This window comes from Triturus cristatus, chromosome 9 (genome assembly GCF_964204655.1).
Source record: "Triturus cristatus chromosome 9, aTriCri1.1, whole genome shotgun sequence".
Taxonomy (NCBI): Eukaryota; Metazoa; Chordata; class Amphibia; order Caudata; family Salamandridae; genus Triturus; species Triturus cristatus.
Window position 1 is genome coordinate 322,356,671 of NC_140592.1, and position 23,946 is coordinate 322,380,616.

A 23,946-nucleotide genomic window follows, 5' to 3' on the forward strand; every position below is an offset into this window, starting at 1 on the left:
AGGTCTCCCACCTCAGGGAGTCATAAACATGTCTGTGTGTGGTGGGCTGTGCAGACCAGTCAGCTGGACACGAAGGAGTTGGTCGTTTTTCAGGGGGAATCTCTAAGATGCCCTTAGAGTGCATTTTACAATAAAGCCTACACTGGCATCAGTGTGGGTTTATTGTGCTGAGAAGTTTGATATCAAACTTCCCAGTATTTAGTAAAGCCATCATGGAGCTGTGGAGTTCACACGGACAAACTCCCTGCCCATGTATTCAATATGTCTTCACTGCACTTACAATGTCTATGAATGGACTTAGACACTGTAGGGGAATATTTCTCATGCAGCTATGCCCTCACCTGTGGTATAGTACACCCTGCCTTAGGGCTGAGGCGCCTGCTAAAGGGGTGACTTACATATCCCACAGGCAGTGGTTGTGGGCATGGTACACAGGGATTTGTGCCATGTCGACTCAGGTTTTTTCTGTACCAAAACACACAGTCTGCAATGGCAGTGTGTATGAGTTTGGTGAGGGGTCTCTGCAGGGGGGCACAATACATACTGCAGCCCTTAGAGACCCTCTCTGGTCACAAGGCCCTTGGTACCAGCGGTACCTTTTACAAGGGACTTATATGTGGGCCAGAGGTGTGCCAATTGTGGAAACAAAGGTACAGTTTTGGGAAATAACACAGGCCCGGTGAACCTGATTGGCAGGGACCCAGGGCACATTCAGTCAAAGTAAAGATACCAGGCAAAAAGTAGGGGGTAACCATGCAAAATTCAGCACTTTCCTACACTGAAGTAATGGAAGAGTGGCATTGGTCTTTTTTTCAAGAGGTTGAAGGGCGTATTTGGCGCTAAATCTTTAATCTCAATTTCTCATCTGTACCTTCTGCCTTCCGGCTTGACTTTGGGCTCCTCTCTATAAATGTGTTAGCTATAGCAGCAGTTCTAATGTGGGGGAATAACCTACTGAATAGTGACGCAGGTTCTATCCAGGCTGTAGCTTGAAGAGAAGTGCTGTCTTTTCAAATTACCTGAAAGCTCTGGATGTGTTTAAATTTGGTCAGAGTGTGGTGGCACCTCTCCCAAAGCTTATTTTGAAAAATGTGATTAAAAAATAAATCAATTTATGAAGTGAGTCGGAAAAGGGACATTGTACTTTGTGCTCAGCATGCCCGGAATGGAATAGTAGTGAAGAGTAGCATCAGTAATAAAACAGCACAACCGTATGTTCTATTGAATCTTCCCCATGATGTGCGTAGAACTATTTTGTTATTTAGCTTGAATTTGCTTACGTTCCGAATTATCACTGGATCATGGGAAGGATTACCTACAGAGGAGAGGCTTTGTGATCTTTTTTGGAAATATGCCCAAGATTTAAATCATGTGATATGTTTGTCCTCTCCTACACTCATTGCAACATCAATTGCTAAGACCACTGTTCATAAAGTACAATATAACTTTGGTAGCAGAGGCTCGGGAAAATCTCTTTGCACCTCCATCAGAAACAGTTTGCTCAAAAATGTTTACAATTTTTAAACATTTCTTAAATATCTTTTAGATAGGTTTGTATGTGGTAATTCCATATTAACTGTTTTCAGCTTTGCATTTGTGAGCAAGGTCATTTTTAGGCCTTTTAAAGATTTTGTACTGTATAAATAGAAATATCATATTAATATTGCTCTGTAAAGTTCAATGTATTACATAAATAGAGGTACTATATTTGTGTGGCCCTGTAGAACATTTTGCACCACTTATTTGCTGCATTGTATTAAACTTGTATCATTTCTTGTATTCTGCAAGTATTGTACAATAATGCTTAGCTGATTTAATTGCGCATTTGCAATTTTGTTTGCCGCCGGGCTCTTATCCAAAGTAGAGCATGGTTGTACGCCGAATGACTGCCTCCTGAATTGTATATCTTTGTATATTTGACACTGTATGAATTGCCTTTTACAAAACCTTCTTTGTATTTATGTGGACCACTTTGAATTCCAAATCATAACAAAATATTTGACTTTGACACATACAACCACCCCCCACATCCTCACTAGATGGGGAGGAGGATTTAACTACAGGGAGGCAGAAAGCCCACTACACAGCAGGGAAAAATTAGGCCCTCCTCCACTCGCAGGCTCCTGCCTGTGCCTCATCCCTGGTGGCCCATTGGGAGAGCCTGCCCTTCTGCTGGTTCGCTCCGCCAGCCTCTTTTGCTCTTTTTCTGTCTGCTCTCCTTTACATTTTCTTTCCTGTCTTTTGCCCATTTTGCCTTTTTCTCTATATTGCCTTGTTTTTCACAGTTTTCCTCTATTTTTTGCCGCTGCTGCCCCATGGCCCCTCCCCCCTGTGTTCCCGCTCCCACCTTCCATCTGCTCTCCTGCCCCCGACCCCTACTTAATGGCGGCGGAGGCGTGCAGCGGGAGCATTTGGTGCGCCAAAGGCAAGCTTGTCTGCGCCAGTCTGCGACCTGACCGTGACCAGACCGCGACCAGCTCCAGGAACCCTGGTCCTTCGACCCCCCACCGCTACGACTCCAGCACTCTCCGCGCACTAATCCCTGGATGCAACAACAACTGCCAGCTCTCGATGCCAAGCAACTCTCAAGGCCCGTTCTCCTGCCGACACTGGTGCGGCACCTTTATCCACCTCCGGACCCAGACAGATACCACCAACCCACCGGATGCCAGTGCACTCAAACCCCTGAGCAGCAACCTCCTCAGCGTACGCTCCCTGTACAGACACGCAGTAAATGTTTGGGACCTCATCAACACACTCTCGCCTTCCTCACAGAGACCTGGACCAACGCCAGCTCCACTCCAGACATCGCAACCACCATCCCCGACAGGTACAAGATCCTGAGGAAAAACCACCCCAATTGCCCCGGACAAGGCCTCACCATCATCCACAAAAGCTCCCTCCGACTGACAACCTCTATCTCGAACGACGCCTCGCACCCCATGGAACACATCCATTTCCAGATTCAGCCCAACCCCAGAATGACACTCCACGGAACACTCGCCTACAGACCTCCCGGACCGCCCTCCCTTTTCACCTACACATCGCCCCATGCCCTCACCTCCACAGACTACGTACTGCTCAAAGACCTGAATTTCCACATGGACAACCTCAGCGACCCCAACTCCACCGCCCTCCAAGAGAACCTCGCCAACATTGGACTGAAGTAACTAGTCTCCACCCCCACTCACACAGCAAGACACACTCTCGACTCCATCTTCACCAGAGGAGACAACATTCGCTTCAGTGACACCACGGAACCTTTTTGGACGGACCACCACTACGTCCACTTCTTCTCGAAACCCACTGCACACAAGCCCACGCTACGCCACTCTTCGCAGAAACTGGAGAAAGATCACCGAAGATCTCTTCACCTTCGCCCTCAGCCACACTCCTACCCCTACCACAGCAGACACCAACACTGCAGCCAACGACCTCCACCAATGAATCGCCAACTGCAGTAACACGCTCGCCCCCTCCAGAAATCTGACAGACGACATAACACGAAAGCCACCTGGTTCACCAAGGCCCTCCAAGAATCCAAGCGCTCGTGCAGACGACTAGAAAAGAGTGGAGAAACAGCAAAACCCCAGAAATACGCACCGCCTACAGAGCCGCCACCAAGGCACACCATCAACTTATCAGATCTACGAAAGAAACTTCATTCAGGACAGAATTATCTCCAAATCCCTCAACTCCAAGAAACTCTTCACCATCATACAAGAATTCACCAGACCCCACAGTGAAACCACCAACGTCCCTCCCTCCCAGGACCTCTACAACAAACTCAGCTCCTTTTTCCACCACATGAACAGGACACTCTACGACAACTTCGACAACCAAGGCACCAACCCAACACCTTCAACGCCACCCTGCCGACCCTCCTCACCTAGACCCCTGCCACTACAAAAGACACCTCAAAGACTATGAAAAGCATCCACTCCGGAGCACCCACTGACCCCTGCCCACCGCACATCTTCCACAGGGCTGCCTCCGCCATTGCACCAGAACTATGACAGACAGTCAACTGCACCCTCGAAACAGGCATGTTCCCAGACGACAAGAAACGCGCCAAAGTCAAACCCCCTCCTCAAGAAGCCCTCTAGAGACCTGACAGACCTCAAGAACTACAGGCCTATCTCTCTCCTCCCCTTCGCTGCCAAAGTAATCGAGAAAATCGTCAACACCCAGCTGACACACTTCATAGAAACCAACAACATCCTCGACTCATCTCAATCCGGATTCTGCAAAAACCACAGCACCGAGACCACCCTCCTAGCCGCCACAGACGACATATGCACCCTCCTCGATCACAGCCACACTGCAGCCCTCATTCTACTAGACCTCTCAGCAGCTTTTGACACCATCTACCACCGCGCACTAGCTGCCAGACTCCACGACACCTGCATACAGGGAACTGCCTTAGACTGGATGCGCTCTTTCCTCTCCGGCAGAACACAAAGAATAAGACTACCGCCCTTCCTCTCCAAACCCACAGAGATCAGATACGGTGTACCCCAGGATCCTCCCACAGCCCCACGCTCTTCAACATATACATGGCCCCCCTTGCAACCATCGTCAGAAAACATGGACTCCGCATAGTTTCCTATGCCGACGACACTCAGCTCATGCTCTCCCTCAACAAGGAACACAACATCATCAGGCACAGTTTCCAGGAAGGAATGAAGGACGTCGCACCCTGGATGAGCAGCAGCTGCCTGAAGCTCAACTCGGAGAAAGCGCGAGTCCTCATCCTCGAATCCACCCCCGCCACGTGGGATGGCACCCTCCCATCCCCATGGACCATGCCCGCAACCTCAGCATCATACTGGACTCCTCACTAACAATGAACCGACAGATCAACGGCGTGTCCTCCACATGCTTCAACACCCACGGCATACTCGAAGACCTTCAAATGGATTCCCCCTGACTCCAGGAAGACCGTCACCCACGAACTCATCACCAGCGGGCTGGACTACGGAAACAGTCTCTACGCCAGAATCAACAAATCACTCCTTCACAAACTCCAGACCTCCCAGAACGTTGCAGCCAGACTCTTAGTCAGCATCCCACGACACAGCCACATCACCCAGCACCTCCGTGACCTCCACTGGCTCCCCGTCGAAAAGAGAGTTACCTTCAAGCTGCTCACACACACCACACACACCTACAAATCCCTCCGCAACAACAGACCCCAATACCTCAACGAAAGAATCCATTTCCCCAATAGAAACCTCAGCTCCGCCGACCTAGCCCTTGCCAAAATCCCCCAAATCCAAAGAACGAGAGCGGGGGCAGATCCTTCTCCTACATCACGTCCAAGACCTGGAACAAACGTCCCTTCAGCATCAGACGAAGCCCTACACTGCAAGCCTACAGAAAGGACCTGGTTCTTCGGATGATCAAGAAGCTGCCATAACGCAAGCCCCGCCCCCACCCCTTTAACGCCTAGAGATCCTCTACGGGTGAGTAGTGTGCTCTATAAATCCCTTTATTGATTGATTGACGCTCAAAAAGGGAAAATAGTGGTGGTGTCTGCCCAGGCATTGGGCCATACCGCCACCTCAGAACGGGCCCAGCAGTCTTGCTGCCCCACCCAAGGAGCCCTAAACACACTAGGGAAAACCTAGGGGCCCAGTCGAATTCAGGGTGGTTGCGCTTGCATGGATACTGCCAGGCTTTCTTCCCTGCATTGCCCTATAAGAACCAACCTTTGGCTAAAATCATGCATTTGCCTCAACATTTCTGCAAAGGACAGTTGTTCAATCTGTGGGGATGCACTAAATTCATACCGCCCAGTGTTCCCAAACATTATGATTAAAAGGGTCCTCGCTCCCCTTGAGTGGCTGACCGATTACCTGAGACAAGAAGAGACCAAAACTAGAGACTATGTGAAGAGCACATTAACTTTATATGGTCACAGTTTTCACCCATTCCTATCACATGTGATAGAACCACCCAAACAAGAGGGGTACCACTTATCAGGTAAGTGGGGACTAGCAGTTACAGGCTTCTCAGGGAGGTTAGTATGGGAGTACAACAGGCTCAGAACTCAATACACATCCAGCAGCACAATAATGTGATTGCTCAGCCCAGTGCTTCTCTTTAGTAAAGAAAAGTACTTTATTACACTACAAAACACAATATTACACAGAGCAAAAGAGAATCATATACCCGCTAGGCAGGTGTGAGGCTAATATAGCTATCTGTACTCGACTAACTCTACCCACCCCCCTCAGACCTTGTCCTGTATTCCGAGGGCCTAGGGGCATAGTAACAAGTGCAGTGCAGCACTTTAACTCTTGCATCTATGAGTCTCCGGTTAGGATATACTAATAATTCAGTGTATCACCAGCCTCTGGGCAGCAGAACGGCCCAGGTTGGCCTCCCACTCTCAGTCTGTGCTCAGTGGAGGTATGCTGGCAGCAGTCAGGTCAGGCAGGTGAAGTTCTGGAGACCGCTGCTACAGCTGTTTTTAGAAGGGGAAGGTTGGAGTCTCCCTTCCAGGCTTGACAGTTTTGGCAATAGGTAAGCCCTCATGGTTGCAATGGCCCACGTCCTCAACTGATGAGTCTTGATGCCGGCCGGTGGGGCCTCCGTGGGAGGAGTACTCCTTCTATCAGGCATAAGTCCCAAGAAGCTACCTGGCAGCTTCGAGGCACTTTGACCGATAACGGCCGCGCAGGGTCAGTCACCGCAGGTCATAATATTCTTCTTCAGCAAAGAAGAACACTCGGGCATGGATCGACCAACAAGTGACACCCCAAGATACACCAATAACTATCACATAGAGCGCATCCAACAAGTGCTGCATATCAAAGCCAATTGCTTCTTCAGCTAGGTAGTCAACTAGGCACACTCTGGCAAGTGTCACCAGGTATGATAGTGAGGGTAACGGCAAGATCCACTTCGGGAATGCTGTGTTTCTCCGACAGAGTTTGATGACTGGCTATAAACTGGGAAGGCGTCTGTCAAACTTGGGCCGGTTTCCGTTTCACGTATCCTTTTAAGGCTATCTTCCAGACTCTGTCTTGGTCTTGAGTGATGCTCTTCACAGCGGGGTCATCTCCAGGTTGGAGCACCAACAACAGATGTACAAAGAGGTGTGAGCAGTCTCCACCAGACAATCACAGCCATACCTCACAGTTTTCAGGAAGAGATATAAAAAGCTGAACCTCCTCAAAAGACCCTTCGCACCCGGACAACAGGAATTGTAGTATCACCCATAACTACTGCCACCCACCAAATGCCAGTCTCCAAGAAGAAGAATCAGCAGCCTTTCATCATCAAAGGATCTATCCGAATATCTAAGGAGGAGCCAGTCTCTTCTTTCCCCATGCCAGTATGGGTCCCTCCCTCCAGTCACAGGACTATCAGCAATACACTTCGATGGTATGAGAAAACAACCTCACTTCCATCTTGTTGTCAGGACAGGGTATTCAAAATGAAACTGGCAGGCCTGTGCCTCTCTGGTTCACTCATCTCAACATATGTGTGGTGAGTCGTGAGCGAATTGAATTTATCTGGATTTTTGCCTGCCAAATGTAAGCCAGAGTACAACAACGAACATGTTTTGCAAAATGGCCTCTGTTTCACAAAACAGTATGGGTAACCTCAAGTTCAGAGTTGTGCAAATAACAACTATTCCGAAACTTCGTATCTTGGGTACAGTTAAAAAATGCATAGATTTCCTTCATATCCTCTTTTCATTCATTAGAATTTTACATATGAATTGAAGCATAGCCAGTACACAATGAAAATCATAAGCTACAGCTCAGTTATTGGTTCTGGGTATTGCATGTTTTTGGACAACATATAAACACTATATATCCGTGTGACCAGAATAGTCTGACTGGTTAGTGGTATATTACTCTGCTAGCAGGATAAAAAATTTAATATTAAAACATTTCTTTATTTCAACAATGCCCCCTTGCTGAATAGAGAATTCTGTATGCTATGCAGAAATATATTGATTTCCGGGTTAAAAAAGCAAATGCTTTCTTCCATAATGCTCCCCCCCCCCCCCCCCCCCCCCAAGTAAAAAAACAAACAAAAAAATTGCAATACTTTGGATATTTGCTTTGTTCCTTTCAGTGGAATCCACACACCCTGGATAGCTTTAGAATCCCCAACATGTGGAGAAAATAGGATACAAATTTGGCATCTATGCCTATTGTAGAAAAAAGTTATGAAGGCTTAAGAGCAAACTGCCCCAAACATCAAACAAGCATTGGCATAGCCAATAGGTCTCGCTTTTGATACCTTATAAGTATTTAGTTATGCAGCACAATATCCTTGGTGCAACAACATCAACTGTTGCATGGCTAAACAATTATAAGGTCCCAAAGGAGAGACCTATTGGCTATGCCAATGCTTGCTATAATTGAGACACAGTAGACTCTAGACACAGGAGCCGTACAACATGCCCCCTCTCTGGGTGTTTTATTACCAGTATTAACACCGGCGTCACTGTTGTGTAAAAAAAAGTGTGAACTCCTCGTCACTTTACTCTGGAAATCCATCTCTAAAACTTTAAAGTTGTGATGCTTTTTATTGGGCAAAAGTGCACCGGTGGTGGAAGGCAAACAACTACAAAAGGACACAGACCATGTCACATGGACAGGACTGACGTGTCATCCTGTTCACTCTGCCTTCTAAGGACTGGGCCTGTGCAGGAGCGCAGCAAAATGTAATCACCCCTGATGCACGCGAAGAAAATGTACCTAAGGAAGATGCACACCCCAGGACTGGATAGGTGGATGAGGGCTACATTTAGACCCCAGGTGCAGGTACATGAACGCACTGAGCTATCTCGCCAGCTTTTAATCAGAAATCTGGCCTCTTGGACAGGCCAGGTAGTTCTGAGTCAGGGGAATACTGCTGCAGATAAATATAACCTGAAAAACTCAGCAACATAGAGACTATCCCACTGAGCTCTCACCAATACTCACTCAAAAGTCTGGTCTTTGAGACAGGCCCAGTAGATGTGTGTTCGCAGAAAAGCGCTGATTACTTGAGCCTGTGTAACGCAGTAGCAGGTGCACAATCCCACTGAACTATCTTGGCAACATTTACTCTGGAGTCTGGCCTCTGTGACAGTAACAGTAGCTGTGTGTCCGCGGAAATGAGGCGCTGATGACTTGAATCTGTGCAACACAGCAGCAGATGCAGTATTCCCACTGAGATATCTTTCCAACATTGACTCTGAAGTCGGGCCTCTGGGACAGGCCCAGTAGCTGTGCATCCGCGGACATGCCCTGATGACTTGAAACTGTGGAAGTAGCAGGCAGCAGGTGCACTATCCCACTGAACTATCTTAGCAACATTTACTCTGGAGTCTGGCCTCTGTGACAGTAACAGTATGTGTCTGCGGAAATGAGGCGCTGATGACCTGAATCTGTGCAACGAAGCAGCAGCAGATGCAGTATCCCACTGAGCTATCTAACCCACATTCACTCAGGAGTCGGGCTTGCCACAGTGAATGAGGAATAACAACAATTAGAGTCCGACATCAAGGAATAGAGGTGTGCAATAAAACACAGTGAGTGAAGACAAGGAGGCAAGGCTTGGATCAAAGCAAAGACACATTGCTACAATAACAGGACAAAACACAAGCAAACCTCAGTACTGGGAAACACTAGGAGTGATAACGAGAGAGTGAGGTCCGGGGAGGGCGAACACGTACTGAAGAGACGCACATGGAAAGGTCAAATGGTGAAATGGTTAAAGAGAGACAAGAAAGTACAGGAGACAGCTGGACTGACAGCGCACGGAGGCGAGGGACAGACATACACACTGAGGGTGATCGAGAAAGGGGGACATTATAAAGTAAGGACGACAAGAGTTACTAGAAGATGCAACGGGGCGAGAGAGAAAAACATGTGGGTAAAGGAACTTAGGGGTGAAAAAACACAACAAATAGAAGCTTTACCTTACTGGACTTTTTATGTTAAAACTTATCGAAAAGTGAAGTCAGATGTTTACAAACGATGTATAAAGAGACAAAACAAAGTATGGACAGGCAGAATGCTAGCACTAATAAAGGGAACAAAACAGGAAAAAGTTACAGAGAGAAAAAAAAGTGGAATAAAGAAGCAAAAAGAAAGTTACCAGGAGAAACAAGTGCGCGCACCTCGCGCTGAAAGTTAAAAAAAAAAAAAAAAAAAGGCGTGCAGGCTGCAGCGGGAAAGAGACAGAGGGGTGCAACCGCGAGTGGTGCGCGCGCGCTGGGGAGAGCAGTCTGCTCTTTTTCAAAGCACATACTCGTGCTTGTGGCGCGCCGCTGCGCACTCCCGCAAGCTGTATGCCGCCACAAGCACGAGCATGTGCTTCGAAAAATAGCTGTACGACGGCTAAAGGTCCTCCTATGCAGCGCATGCGTGCAGCGTAGGCGAGGCCTAAAAAGGGCTCAGTAATGGGCAAGAAAAGTTTCAGCACCTACGGAGTTAAGGGCGCAATGTATATGTTAAAATAAACCTTTCTGAATTGCTTATTTCTGGACAGCAACCAACGGACGTGAAGGTAATTAGCCAGACACTGGACATTTTTGGGGCCCCAGCTTTTCAAAATGAGAGAAGTGACATCCTATGTAATGCATGACAATGAGGCCTGGGGTGGAATTTGTTACTGGACTATTATTTACTTTTTATCTTATCCACACAATTAAGTAGTAGCTCTGGATGTTTTTCATTGATTAGAAGTAACTCTTGCTAGCAGAAAGTCAGGTGACCCCTGATCTTAATCAATAGCATTTATGACATTATAATAGCTATAGGGAAATTACAGATGTCATCTCAGGTTTTGCTGTCTGAACATTTGAGTCGTAGAGCTACCAACCACTCTTTGAACCTGCAATATTCGTCTAATGTTAGTGATAGATCCAATGTTTTAACAACCTGAGATAATAGAACCTTAATAGCTGATTTTATCACCCTGCCCTTCAGGATTATATGACTTCTTATGTAGATGAAAAGTAAAGGAAAATTGAAAAGAAAAGTAATTTAAAAAAAGGAAGATGTGCTACACATTTTGAAAATGAAGGTAGGTAAAGTCAAATTATAAACCTGGATTACTTTAACTCCCATAACTTTTGTCACTGCCCGTCAACTGTACTGCAAAATGCACATGCAGTACCCTTTTTTAAAAATAAGTTTGTAGGGAGAACCCTTCCTCTGAGCTCTGATGGAGCAATGGAAGGAGGGGCGGGGGAAGAGATAGGCTTTTAAGGGCTCACTAGCCTTCCTTGCTCAATCCAGTTCGGGGAACAGATTATGCACTAACACTTTAAAAGATCACCGACCATCACATAATTTTATCCTATAATTCACTTAGAACCAAGGGCACAACCTTAACAAAAACGAAATTGTAAATGTATGTCGGAAAACTGTGTGAAAAGGTGGAAATTACCTCCTGATTGAATCTGCAGTTCACGGTACACCATCCAATTTGCATAAGTCCCTGGGAGGAGATGAGAACCTCATAAAGCCATTTTCCTGATTGAAAACAAAGAAGGAATTAGTTGCTGAAACTGGCACTTTTTTGTGAAACTTGACACAAACACCAATGTAACATACAAGAATAGTATCTTAACTAGAAGATGGCCAAACAGAACTCACAGTTTGAAGGAGATCCATTGTTACAAGAATATAAATCAGCACAACCATGTGAATCCTCTCTGTCCAGGAACAATAGTATGTCCTTATGTAATTTAAAATAATATAGACAAGAGTAATATTAAAGGGAGAAGCATGAATGAAAGCACTGGTCAAGCTCTTTCACATCACCATCACTATTTGTATGATGAAATGTCACCCACATGGAGTCATCAAAATAATTACACAAACAACAATGCCGATTGATAAAATATCCGAGAATACTTAATACTTTAAGAGTACACATAAAAACATAGGCATTTTGTCCCATTTCTGAGCTCCATCACAATCGATTATCGAACCTTGAGTAACCTTGCTGGAGACATACTCCTGTGATAGAGCGCATTCAGCACTCTAGATTGTATGGGTGCACTATACTCATGGTTAAAACGCACTCACATGTATTCTTATTGTGTGCAGTGTTTTATGATCATTAACATGTATTCATTAGAACCATTTAAACATTCATTATAGTGAAATGTTACAGTATGATTATGTATGTATCGTAATGCCTGCATATATAAAAAGCGCAGGACAGTCTTATAGCCACATAATGTAACTGTGCTCAGTTTAAGTTGTCTGAATTCTTAGGCCCAAGACTGTAGTTGTTTTTGCACCTCCTTGGCTTCTAAAAAAATAAATAATTAAATGCATGTTGGTTGAGAAATAGCAGTGTTCTCATCCTACTGCAGGTATCGGAATGCCAACTCGTTATTTTCAGATTGGAAAAGATACAAGGGATGCTTTGAAGAGGGCTGGAAGCGAGAAGGGAGGACGCCTTTCGTGTTTGCCTGGGAGCCAAGGTCAACTCGATGAACAAAGAAAATTAATTAAGAGATCATGAATTCGCCACATAGAAAAAGTTGCAATGGAAAGTTTTACAAGGATGACTTACAAATAATCGAACTCTATTATTATATGATGCGCACGGACAGAGAGCCCAGACTTCTGCTAACTTTCGGAGAGAAGGGAGCATCTTAGAACTAGCTCCTAGCCTTAAGCACTTTAACCTATTTGATGGGAGTACTTCTTAGGAAGTCAACACGTGCTGACACCTTTGGGAATTGATGGAAGGGTATTAGATAGCATCTCCTTTTAGTACAGCGTAGGGACAGATTTGTTTTAATGAAAAGAGATTTAGACTCTGCATCAATTTTGAGTTGTATTCCGATTTTGGAATTTACTATTATCTTCCTTTTATGCCGAATCACTTATCTTCGTAGAATCGGCTCTATATTGATTTTCCTATATCTATATATGTTAATTATGAGATGTGTATACATCTTATTATTCTTGGCCTTATAATTAAATTGACAACCCCAAAGTCGGAGTCTGTGGTCCTTTTAGGTATGATATATTGATGCATAGTTATGAAGTGTTTTTTCCCCTCCACTACTTTTAGTAGGTAAATAAAAGACCATCGGTGCTAAATTCTAGGAAGAAGACAAGGGTGCAATTTAGCGTAAGCACCTGCATCTCTAAGAACAGAGTCATGAGAATAGTTAGCTGAATAAGGGTATCGGCTAGGTTCAGAAAGCAAGCTAGGTTTTGCTTTTGCAGAATGCCACAGACAAATCAAAGCTCCCCACATGGTTCTAAACTACATACCTGAAGACCATTAAACAGTAATTGTTTACAATAACTGCAAATCATCATTAATAGAACTTGTTCCTCCTTAGACTACACTGATATTAGTATGATAAAGGAAAATACATTAAAAGAAGACCGCTACGGAATCATGCACAACTAGAATGACAATTTGTGAATGTATGTTCTTATGCTTTAAGAAAACCTGTTGAAAGAAGGCCATCACAAATATGTGCCACTTCCAGTGATCATCTTTGAATGTATTTTATTATTTTTAAGAAAATGTTAAAAGATAGCAACCAAGGATCCAAAGTAGCTTCCTTCGAATGAGTTTTCTTAAAGTTTAAGAAAATTAACCCCGAAATGCATGCAAAGCATGTGTACATGCACATGTCCGGGCAACAGTCTTGAAACAGGTTAGAAAACCATTAGAAGATGGCTGCCTCCACCGATATAGAAGTGGGCAGAACTCACACGAGAGGACTGGCAGTAGGGCAAGTAGGCGGTAAGGGAGAACTTTTCATAAAGGAAGGAGGTGGGAGCAGGGAAAAAATGTAAAGGGAGAGAAAAAAGTCCATCTGATGCACTGCAATGCAAGGTCTGGTATTAGTAGTGGAAGACACATGCTATCTAATCAACACAGAGACTAAAACAATCCTGGGCAGAAAAAGCTGAACAAGCATTGAAAACGCAATAGGTCACACCTTTGATTAAGTTAAAGCCAATTGCTTTGGTACTGGTATTCTATAGCAAAGCAAATGGCTTTAACTTAATGAAAGGCAAGACCTATTACATTTTTAATGCTTGTTTTTTGAGGAGGTGATGCCTTCTTGCCCTGAATATCCGTTTACTATTGCCCTTGTCAGGAGTAACTTTCCAACATTTTCCAGGGTCGGAAAGGGCTAGAGAGGAGTAGGGTGGGACATTCTACACATGGAACTACAACGTTCCACCTGTATTGAGCCCCTGTGAATAGATTTGCAGACACAGTAAGCTTCATGCATATACATATCATCAGTGCAAAACCAACTTTTACAGACGCAAACAAGGATGTACTTAAGTGGGGAATGCAAGACTGCGAGCGATCTCTCCATTATGCTCAATTAGCAACCTAGAAGCTGGACTTCAAATATAATCTGGGTTCATTTATATTAACACTTTCTGATACGGAGTGCCATAATCAGTCACCTCACGGCATGACATCAAGTGGACTTTGATACACGACTAGTACATTTCAGAAGCATTCTGAACAGCTTGCACCAGCCTGTGGCTCTGGGCGGGACATGGAGGGTCAATCCTTCCGTAGCCACGAAAGGCAGACTGCGCAGGACGGGTGGTGGAGAGGCCCAAGGACCTGGCCATAGCCCAAAAGTCCTCAAAGCACTCCAGCGAGTTGTCTGCCTTGTCACCGAATAGGTGCCGGCCATCAAAGGGTATGTACATAAGGGTAGATTGGACATCACCTGAAAAAACAGTCCACCTCAACCAGGCGTAGCGTCGAAGGGCTACCGAAGTGGAAATCGTCCTGCCTAGTTAGTTGGCGGTATCCAGCCCACAGCGGATGGTAAACTTCGCTGCGTCTCTCCCTTCGGCAACTGCCCGAGAGAGTACGGCCCGGGCCTCCTCCGCGCACTGAGGCAGCACTTACGCCGCCATGTCCCACACATAGTGGGTGTAACAGCCCAACAGACATGCAGTGTTTACCGACCACAGTCCCAAGCTGGAGGAAGAAAACATCTTCCCAAGATGGTCCAGCTTTTTGGATTCCCTATCAGGTGGAGCCTTAAGGGAATGCGCCCTTGGAGGTGGAGGCTTGGACCACCAAGCTCTCAAGGGTGGGGTGTTAGGAGGGGAAAGTGGGGTCGCCCGGGCGCTGGCATCGGGCAATCATCCTGTCCACAGCAGCCCCTGTGTTGGGCCTAGGCCAGGTGGCCAAAAGGATGCCCGTTAGGGCTTCATTAAACGGCAGCAGGGGCTCATCAGAGCTCACTGCCACTTGAAGCACCTCTGTCAGGAGGTAAGTCCTGACTGCCATGCAATGACTAATGCTTTACTTTAAAATGTTAAAATGTGCCTCTATGATTTAGATATATTATTTTATATTAGAATATACATATATATTGTATGAATTTCACAATTTTTATAACCAAAGTAAAAAGGATCTTAACAACAACACTGAAGAAATACATTTCTCATAAAAAAAGACTGATCACTATCATGCTGTTGCAAAGTAAAACCAGAAGCGCTTACCTTTATATACACAGGTGGTGGCTCGGATAGAGCTGAAATTACTGTGACCTATTACCTAAACAAAGATAGGATAGGAAGGTTAGATTGCAAATGTTGATAGCTCTTTTTCTAAAGGATTATGAGGAACTAAATGCAATCAAGGCCACAGATATGTTTTTTTCCTACATCTAGAAATATGTACCAATCACATGTGAGGCAGTTAGTCATTACATTAATTTAGTGACCATTTTTCTAAAGATTACAGCAGAATCCTCCTGAATAAGAGATGAAACAGCAGTTGAAAGCTTCTATATTGCCTGACTGGCAAGGGGAGAAAAATGGAGCTACTCTTATGAGATGGCTGATTAACTTTAGCAAAGTCAAGGTAGTTTATGACAAGGCTATCACGCTACAAGTCAGTACATCTTTTAATGGTCTTGAGGCGAAGTACCAAAGAAATGGTCAGGATACTTTGCAAGCACTTCCCATATACTTTAGGAATGTAGAATATATTTTCCAGTGATCCACATATGTGGCCTTTCTCTATGCATATAAAATACATTTGAATATGGGAATGTGCTAAATACCAAACACAGACGATGCCTGCACTATTTAAACACAGTTTATCTTTCCATTACTAAATTCATTTTGAACTGTGATACATCCATAAAATAGAACATTTTCAAGCACTCGCTTAATAAGCAGGAGTTTATTTAAAATCACAACTCGCACCCAAAATATACTATTAATGACCTGAAACAGATGCCATGAGAAATGACTCTGATGCCATCACCAGTGACATTACGAATCACTTAACCACTGATATTCTCAATGACATTACCATGGATATAGAGCATAGATATGTTATTATGTAATATAGTTGTGTTGTTAAGTCAAGTCAATAACGGGCCCATCTGGCTTTCAACTTATTGTTTTCATGGCAGGGTCACTAGTTGCGTATTGTGCAGCGTACCGTAACAGGTGAATTTCAAATACTTTTATGTGTTAACATGGAACAATAAAGTTACCCATAACATCACTTTAACTGTGTTTTATTAATTTCTTAAGATTTTTCCATATTTGAATGATACGCTGTTTGCACAAAAAAAGTTGTTTTACACGCATTTTCTTGTACATTTCAGAGGTTTCTTCAACAGAATCATGCAGTGTCATACATATGAGGGTGCCTACCACCCATGCACATCCTTTGGTTGTGCGTGAAGGGGACTAGATGCCGGAACTGGCCTACAGCTATGCTCTGTGCCAAACTCCCGTCAGTCCAAGAGCTACTGTGCATAGTCTTCAAAAGATCATGGCAGGGTAGGGTGTGTGGTGAGACCAAGACACTTTTTGAAACTCTTGATTTCAAGCTCACAGCTTTGTATTTATTGATGAGCTTGGGCTTTATGCAGGTGTTTTGTAAAACACTTCTATGAAAGGCCAGTGCCTCTCTTCAACCACCCTCAATGTACTTCGAGTTTGCTTACAGCTATACCTTTTATGCGTATACACTTCTTTTGTTTTTATGATCACACAATTTCAGTGAAATTTGCAGGTTCAAGAAAATGGCACCCATTTACAGCTACAAATCAGCAACTGTGGATTCTCAAATGTTCTGCAATTTGGAGTTTACCGTTAACTGAATGGACTTCTTTTTTCATGCAATTTATCCTTGCCTCTAGGCACCAGTCTATGCCCTTATTTTTGGCCTAGAGATTGGAGGATCAAGACTTTAAAGAAGAACAAGTTTCAAGTACCTCAGTGTGACACTGGATGAAATAGGGGGTAAGAACGCCCAGCTGGGCGCCTCGAAATCGACTGCAAAACACCTGACATGCAAGATGGGCCAACTCAAAAGAAGTGTTTGTCAAAACACAGAAATCCTTTTAACGGTGGTAGCAGCTAAGGTGATGCCCAAATGACATATGGCGCAATGGTGTTTAAGGACAACCTCTATGGGTGGTTAGACAAACATCAATGTATCTGCAATTGGCACATCTTTGACCTTCCAGATTGCACTAGCCCGTCACAAATAAGACTAGAATTAAAATTGCAAAAGCAGGATTTGATCCTAAGGGGTTATAACTGATTGCCGAACGTTGAAAATGGCCCCAACATACACAATTAAACATCTGCTCAAGGAGAAATTCCAGTCCCCCGTTCAACATGGGGTCTGCTTCTGGCAACCTCAATTAAGGCCATAAGTGTGGAAGATCTACTAAAAACAGTTTATCAACAAGAACCATAGCAAATTTGCTAACAAAACAAGCAACGATAATCTCATGGGAACAGGACTTAAGGGACCAAAAATTCAAACATCCACGCACTGGGCCGCAAACCCCTACTCTCTCAGTTCCCTACCGGATTACCTGATTACCTGCACTCGCCGCTCCCTGATAACACAAAGTATGCCCTTATGAGAATGTGCTTTGGTCTAAGCCCTCTAAGAGGCTATTGGTATGTTCGTAATGAGGGGGAAGTCGACACACGATGTAGATGGTGCGGCACAACAGATGAATCTTTAAAACATGTAATCTGCATATGTGAATTCGTGAAATCCTTGAGGCGCTATTGGGTCCGACCAGGACTTTGAATCCTAAACATAGGGACATGCAGGGTCGCTGTCCTTACCTGGGTACAAGAAGAATCATGTCAACTATCTGGGCGTTTCATAAAGTTTATGAAATAAGTAACAGGAAACCTAAAAATGCCCAAGATGACTGTTGAAGCCTAGGAATACATCAACTACAAATTTTCTTGAGGCACAAACTATGTCCTATTATTGGAAGCACCTTATATTACAAGCACGCCTGAGGCAAATACCCTACAGAGCCGCAACCCTCCAATAAGGAACTACGAAGCAGCTTGCATTTTTAAGACAGCTCATTGTTATGCGATCATTTACAAGACTGTTTGAGGCAGAACTTATGTTTTATAATCAAAGCACTTTAAAGCAACCCATCGCCACTCCATGAATTAAAAGCTTGCATGAGACACAAATCACACATTATTATTGAAAGCATGACTCACTTTTGGATTTTAATGTATTGCACTTAGTGGGCAGCACTTTAATGGTATGGACTTTCCCCGATCACACTGTAGTGCCTTCTTTTATTATACTCTGCTTTTGTATGTTTTTATTCTTTCCGCCCTTTCATCAATAAATATTAAAAAAACTTTACTTACTTAGGCCTAGAGCTGGTTACTGAATCAATCCTTTTCTGTGTGAGTAATTTTTCTACGGTGCGAAAATAGCAAGCTTGGGCGATTTTGTGGATTTCAGAAAGGAGCCAATCACATTTCCATTAAAATTCAAATGTACAGGTCAGAACCAGCGAGTTTCCTGCTTGTGGGTTTAAGAGGTAAAACGGACAATAGAAATAATCATTTCAAGCCCACCTGACCCCTATTTCAGACACTAATATATCAAACACTACTGAATGGATGTATATGGATCTAAAAAGCAAGTTTGGTGGAATTCCATTGAGTGTTTTTTGCTGTAGCAAAATCTTTTTTGAACACCCAGATACAACTTTTTCCCCTCCACGGATCAGAACGACATGTGGCTTTATGAAAGTTACCCGGTTTCCCTAGGGCAGTTGTTCGCAAACATTTTACAACCATGACCCACTTTTTAGAATGTCAAACTTTAGAGACCCACCTACCGTTTATGGACATGAGGAGGTGCCATTTTGGAATGTAACCAAAGCATTCACGGTGGCAAATTCTCATTTACAGACAGCAGATTTTCCATTGAAATGGCCACTAGATTTGCACATTCATACAGTTCTACTAATAAAAGTATATAGCACACAAATGGTAATATGTGGAAATCTGGATTTGGTTGCTATTTATCAGTTTTGCCTCACTGAGTAAAGTGTCTGGATTTGTTTTCAAATATTTGCTTCCAGCGCTTTTTAGAATTGTAAAAAGGGTGTTTCATTTTTGCTGTCCTAAGTGCTTAATGCATAAAGTTCACTTAGAGGTATTTATATGTTGTTGTGTGATGCAAACAAACGACGTGCTACAGACTTTCCTTTCAGACTCCCTGTACTCCAGCAACAATGTCACATAATTCACTTTAAAAACTCCACTCACTTTCCAGTCAGAGAAAGAAAAGTAAACACCAAACACTATGTTAAAAAATAAAAATAAAAAAAAGACATACGCTGAAATTTGTCAGAAGACATTTGACCTCTAAATTTGAAAACTCAAATGTGACAAGATAACATCTTCATTTTTGGTTCTGACTTTTAGGATCCTTCAAAATCGGCTTGCAAAACAACGGTGGGTTACGACCCACCGTTTAGGGGTATGTGAAACATACAGATACATTATATAGCACCAAAGATTTAAGTAAACAAAAAAAACACACATATTTGATAATGTGTCTGACTGAACCAGGACTACGGAGGTGCCATATGCAACTCAGTTACAGACATACATACACACAGCTTTTCCCCAGAAAAGACAATTTTGAAACAAAACCTATTTTGGGTAGACCATCTGCAGACTACATTTTTACACCGTGCGAAAAGACTACTAGTCTCAAAGATGCCAATTCTAGTCCAAAAATGTCAACATAAAAACAGTAACGAGAAAAAACTCTTTAAAAAAGTTTTGTTAAGTAAACATTAAAGAAAAAAGAGACAATGTAGCTAGACAGACTGCAGCTTTTCGATGCAGAAATCGCTACCAGTATACCATCCAACCCACTCAGTAGCAATTACATCAGCTAACCCTACCTAGAATACGGCAACTTCTTTGTACTTTCCGCAGAAGAAAGCCGAATTTCTTACAAGTATCCTTTTTGGTTCCATCAGGGGGTCTCCAATGAGTTCATAAGTTCTAAATCGGGTAGCAGAAGAAAAACAAGCACTGGCAAAGCCAATAGGTCTCAGTAATGCCTGAGCTACTGGTCTTGTCAATGTGAATGTCTTTTGCCATGTTGTCTAGCATCACATCTGCTAGAATTAACAGAAAGACTGCACAGGTACAATTAAAGGGAGCACATGATCAAGTGCCACGATGAGTGACAAGGTTATGAAACTTTTCCTTTTTTTAAAAAAATGTATATATTTTTTTTTTTCAGAAAAAGCGCAAATTGCAGCAAAAAGTTTGTATACACAAATACATTTCAGAAAACACATCTAATTTAACTAAATTAGTAATTTATATAAAAACCAATGTAGTTCATCGACCAATGAAAAGCAACAGATAAAGGGTTTTTAAAACTGTAAAGAGAGCAAATTTCATTTGATTACACTAATCATAAATACCAATAAATCTTGAAAAACAACAGAAGCGGCTAATAGGCATAAATACAGTACAAAAAAGGGCAAATGTATCATAAATTAATCATGAATACGAGACTGTGATTAATCAGCAACCCTCTGGAGAGCAAAGTTCGCTCATTCTAGGTGAGCAGGGAGGCCAAGGCTATTAGTAGCTTCCAGATCCTTTTCCCTTTAATACTTCCATTTCTGCCTCTCCGTTCATAAAGTGCTCTCTAGGTTATAAATGTGCAAAAATCGCCCTTTCCACTGCTGGAAGTTCGGGGATAAAGGATCTAGCCAGGCTGAGACTATACAAAGCCTAAGGACTGACATCGCTATAAAGATTAGCTCTTCCCCAATTTTTCCATCTAATTCAGCTACACCTAATACCATAAGCTGAGGTGACAAAGAAACAGCCTATTTTAATAAGTCCCACAAAAATCCAGTTATTTCCAGACCGATTGGTTCTATACTGGGGCAAGTGGAAAAGATATGAACCAGATCCGCACCATGTGCCTTACACCTAAAACACCGAGTCCCCTTTACTCCTCCCCATTTAGCAATTTTCGCGGGCGTTCTATATAAATCAAAAAGAGTATTAAAATGTTGTGACTGCAAATTAGCGGATCACAAAATAGAGCCCCCCCCCATCCAGTATCCTTTATTAACAATTCGATTAAGGGTACCTGTGCGAAGCCTGCAGCGCCTCCAGCTTTCTTTAGAAGGAAATCCCTCAGCTGTAAAAATCTGAAAAATTCCTGGGGACCAATATTGAATCTGTCCCGACTACTTCGAAAGATGCAATATGTTCTCCGGCTAAGAGATCCCCTATCCTGTAAAAGCTCCTTCTTTCCCACCTTCCCGAATAGAGGCCCATAATATTGCAGAACTGCGGCTAGATAATATAGCCTAAAATTACGGAGCCCCCACACCCCTCTATCCCTAGGGAGGCCCAGAAATGCATTGGCCCTCCTGGTCCTACCAAATGACCAGATAAATCTAGCGACAGCCCTCTCGCTTTGCTTAAACCAGTCATTGTGTATCTCCAGGGGATCGCACAACAGAATCAAAATGATGCTCCTGCCAAAACTACTGTGTAAGTTTCACCTCCCCATTATTGACATCTTTAAATTGCCCCATCGACTGAGATCGTTCTTAAATTTTTCCCATTATAGGGTCAAGATTTAGATCTACTATAATTTCAACCTTTACCGCTGTAGTACGACTTACTTACCTTTGGTAACGATGTATCTGGTAGAGACGTTGTCTAGCCGCAGATTTCTTAACTTAGAATATCCACAGGCGTCAGACTGGATCCGGAAAAAACTTTGCAGCAGCACCTCTGTGCGCAGGCGCCACATGACCCCGCCCTGACTTCGTCCATGTGCATGACGTCAGCGAGGTTATACAAGTCCCTCCCGGCGCACTGACATCAGTTTTTTTTCGGAGAAACTTTTCCGCAACACAACATGGAGCCACCAATTAAAAAACTGTGAATGTATGGGAACAGTGTGCGATGGATGACAATTTGTATAATGAACAAAGAAAATGGAGCAAGGCACCACCGTCAATGACCGAATTAGACACTTCCTACATATAGGTGAATAAACTGTGAGAAAGAACCTCGCAGGCCACGCAAAGACTCTTCCCATGTGCAACAAGGGAAGAATATCTCAAAGGCAGAAACGGACTGTTATTACCATGCAGAACAGACAAAAAGAGACTGAGTGCCACATAGAATGATGCCGTCCGGCAAGAACGGAACATAGAGAGACAACAGTCCACCGGAGGGATGAAAAGTCGAGCGCCGCTCTATAGGAACGGAGGCCTGAAACAGAGGTGAACAGAGCCTCCAAGAAGACTACCGTAGAGGAGTCCAGAATCCTGAGCCTACAGAAAAGGCTGAAAGACAGCAGAAGAAGAAGAAAATGAAGAGGAATCTCCTGGTGAAGGACAATAAAGAAAGCCTCATTTTACAGATAAGAAAACCTTCAAGAAGGAACCAACGGTATTACTGCGACAGAAACCCCTGAGAGGGAGTCCGTGGTATTATGGCAAGCCTCAAATGGACGCAACAATGTGAGCACCCATGCGAGAAAAAGCCAATGCCAACTGTAACCAGGGGGCGAGCGGAGAACCCCACTTGGCAAGGTCCTCACAGAACGGGGAGGCTGGGTGAGCGTTAAGGAATCTGCAGCTAGACAACGTCTCTACCAGATACATCGTTGCCGAAGGTAAGTAACTCGTACATCTGCTAGAGACATCTCGCCGCAGATTCCTTAAATTAGAACAGATACTACAGCCACACCCAAAAGGGGGAGGAGGGTCTGGGACAGAACAATAGAAAATGCCAAGCATCCTATCCAGCAACAGAGTGACGGATAATGGGGCGAAGCTGTGGCAGAACAGCCATACAGCAACCCAAGAAGCTCGGAAGGGCAGTAATAACGGGGTGGCAGATATCCTAAAAATGCCACAGTGGCGCTACACCATGCCGGTATAAAAGAATGACAGGTAGAAGGGCATGAGCCATATATCAGAGTAAAGTAGAGAGAGGGAGAGAAAGCAGGACTACTCTCCATTTAATGGCGCACGAAGAGGACACCGACCCAAGCTCAAAAAGAACCTGAAGAGAAGCAACCAGGCTAACAGACTAGACTATAGAAGGAAGGCTGAAGGAGCCTGTGCTGAAAGCCCAAAAGAAAGAGCTAGAACCTGAGCAATGCATTTGGAACAGCCGACAGGACAAGAAACACGCCAAGTGCACACCCAACCCCAAAAAGGGGAAATAGGGGCGAATAGCATCAATTCTAAACCCGCTGAAACAGGTAGAAACACGCAGCAGGCAAAACGGCCACAGAGACCTTAAAGTGGCCTACACAAGAAGCATAAGAGTGCCCGACCAGGTAGTATGAAGCCAAAGTGAGAAACAACCCACAATATAGACTTACAGACAGTAGCATATCCAAAAGGATGTGGCCAAAAACACGAAGGTAATGAATCGTGGAAAGAGCCTCAGAATCCGCGACCAAACATTCCTGAAAAGACAAGTACAGTGTTGAACACTAAAAAAGGAAGCATTTGTCAAATTGGGAAATCTCCCCAGGAAGCGGAAGCAAGGAGGAACCCATGGGCAGCTTGCAACAACTCAGAAAAGCTCCCACACACATGGAGATATCGGCTTTACCTCGCAGTCTCGAAAG

General features: G+C 44.0%; 1 protein-coding gene across 2 annotated transcripts in view; it reads right to left on the reverse strand.

The window, feature by feature from the left end:
- The window catches only part of RNF123 (ring finger protein 123), a 1,761,234-nt gene that overhangs the window by 1,493,476 nt on the left and 243,812 nt on the right, over positions 1-23,946 (reverse strand). For both annotated transcript variants that reach the window (XM_085625036.1, XM_085625035.1), the window contains exons 6-7: positions 15,489-15,543; positions 11,407-11,492 (exon numbers count right to left, since the gene is read on the reverse strand). In XM_085625036.1, the coding sequence (XP_085481162.1) occupies positions 11,407-11,492; positions 15,489-15,543 (141 nt within the window). The remainder of the gene's footprint in view (positions 1-11,406; positions 11,493-15,488; positions 15,544-23,946) is intronic.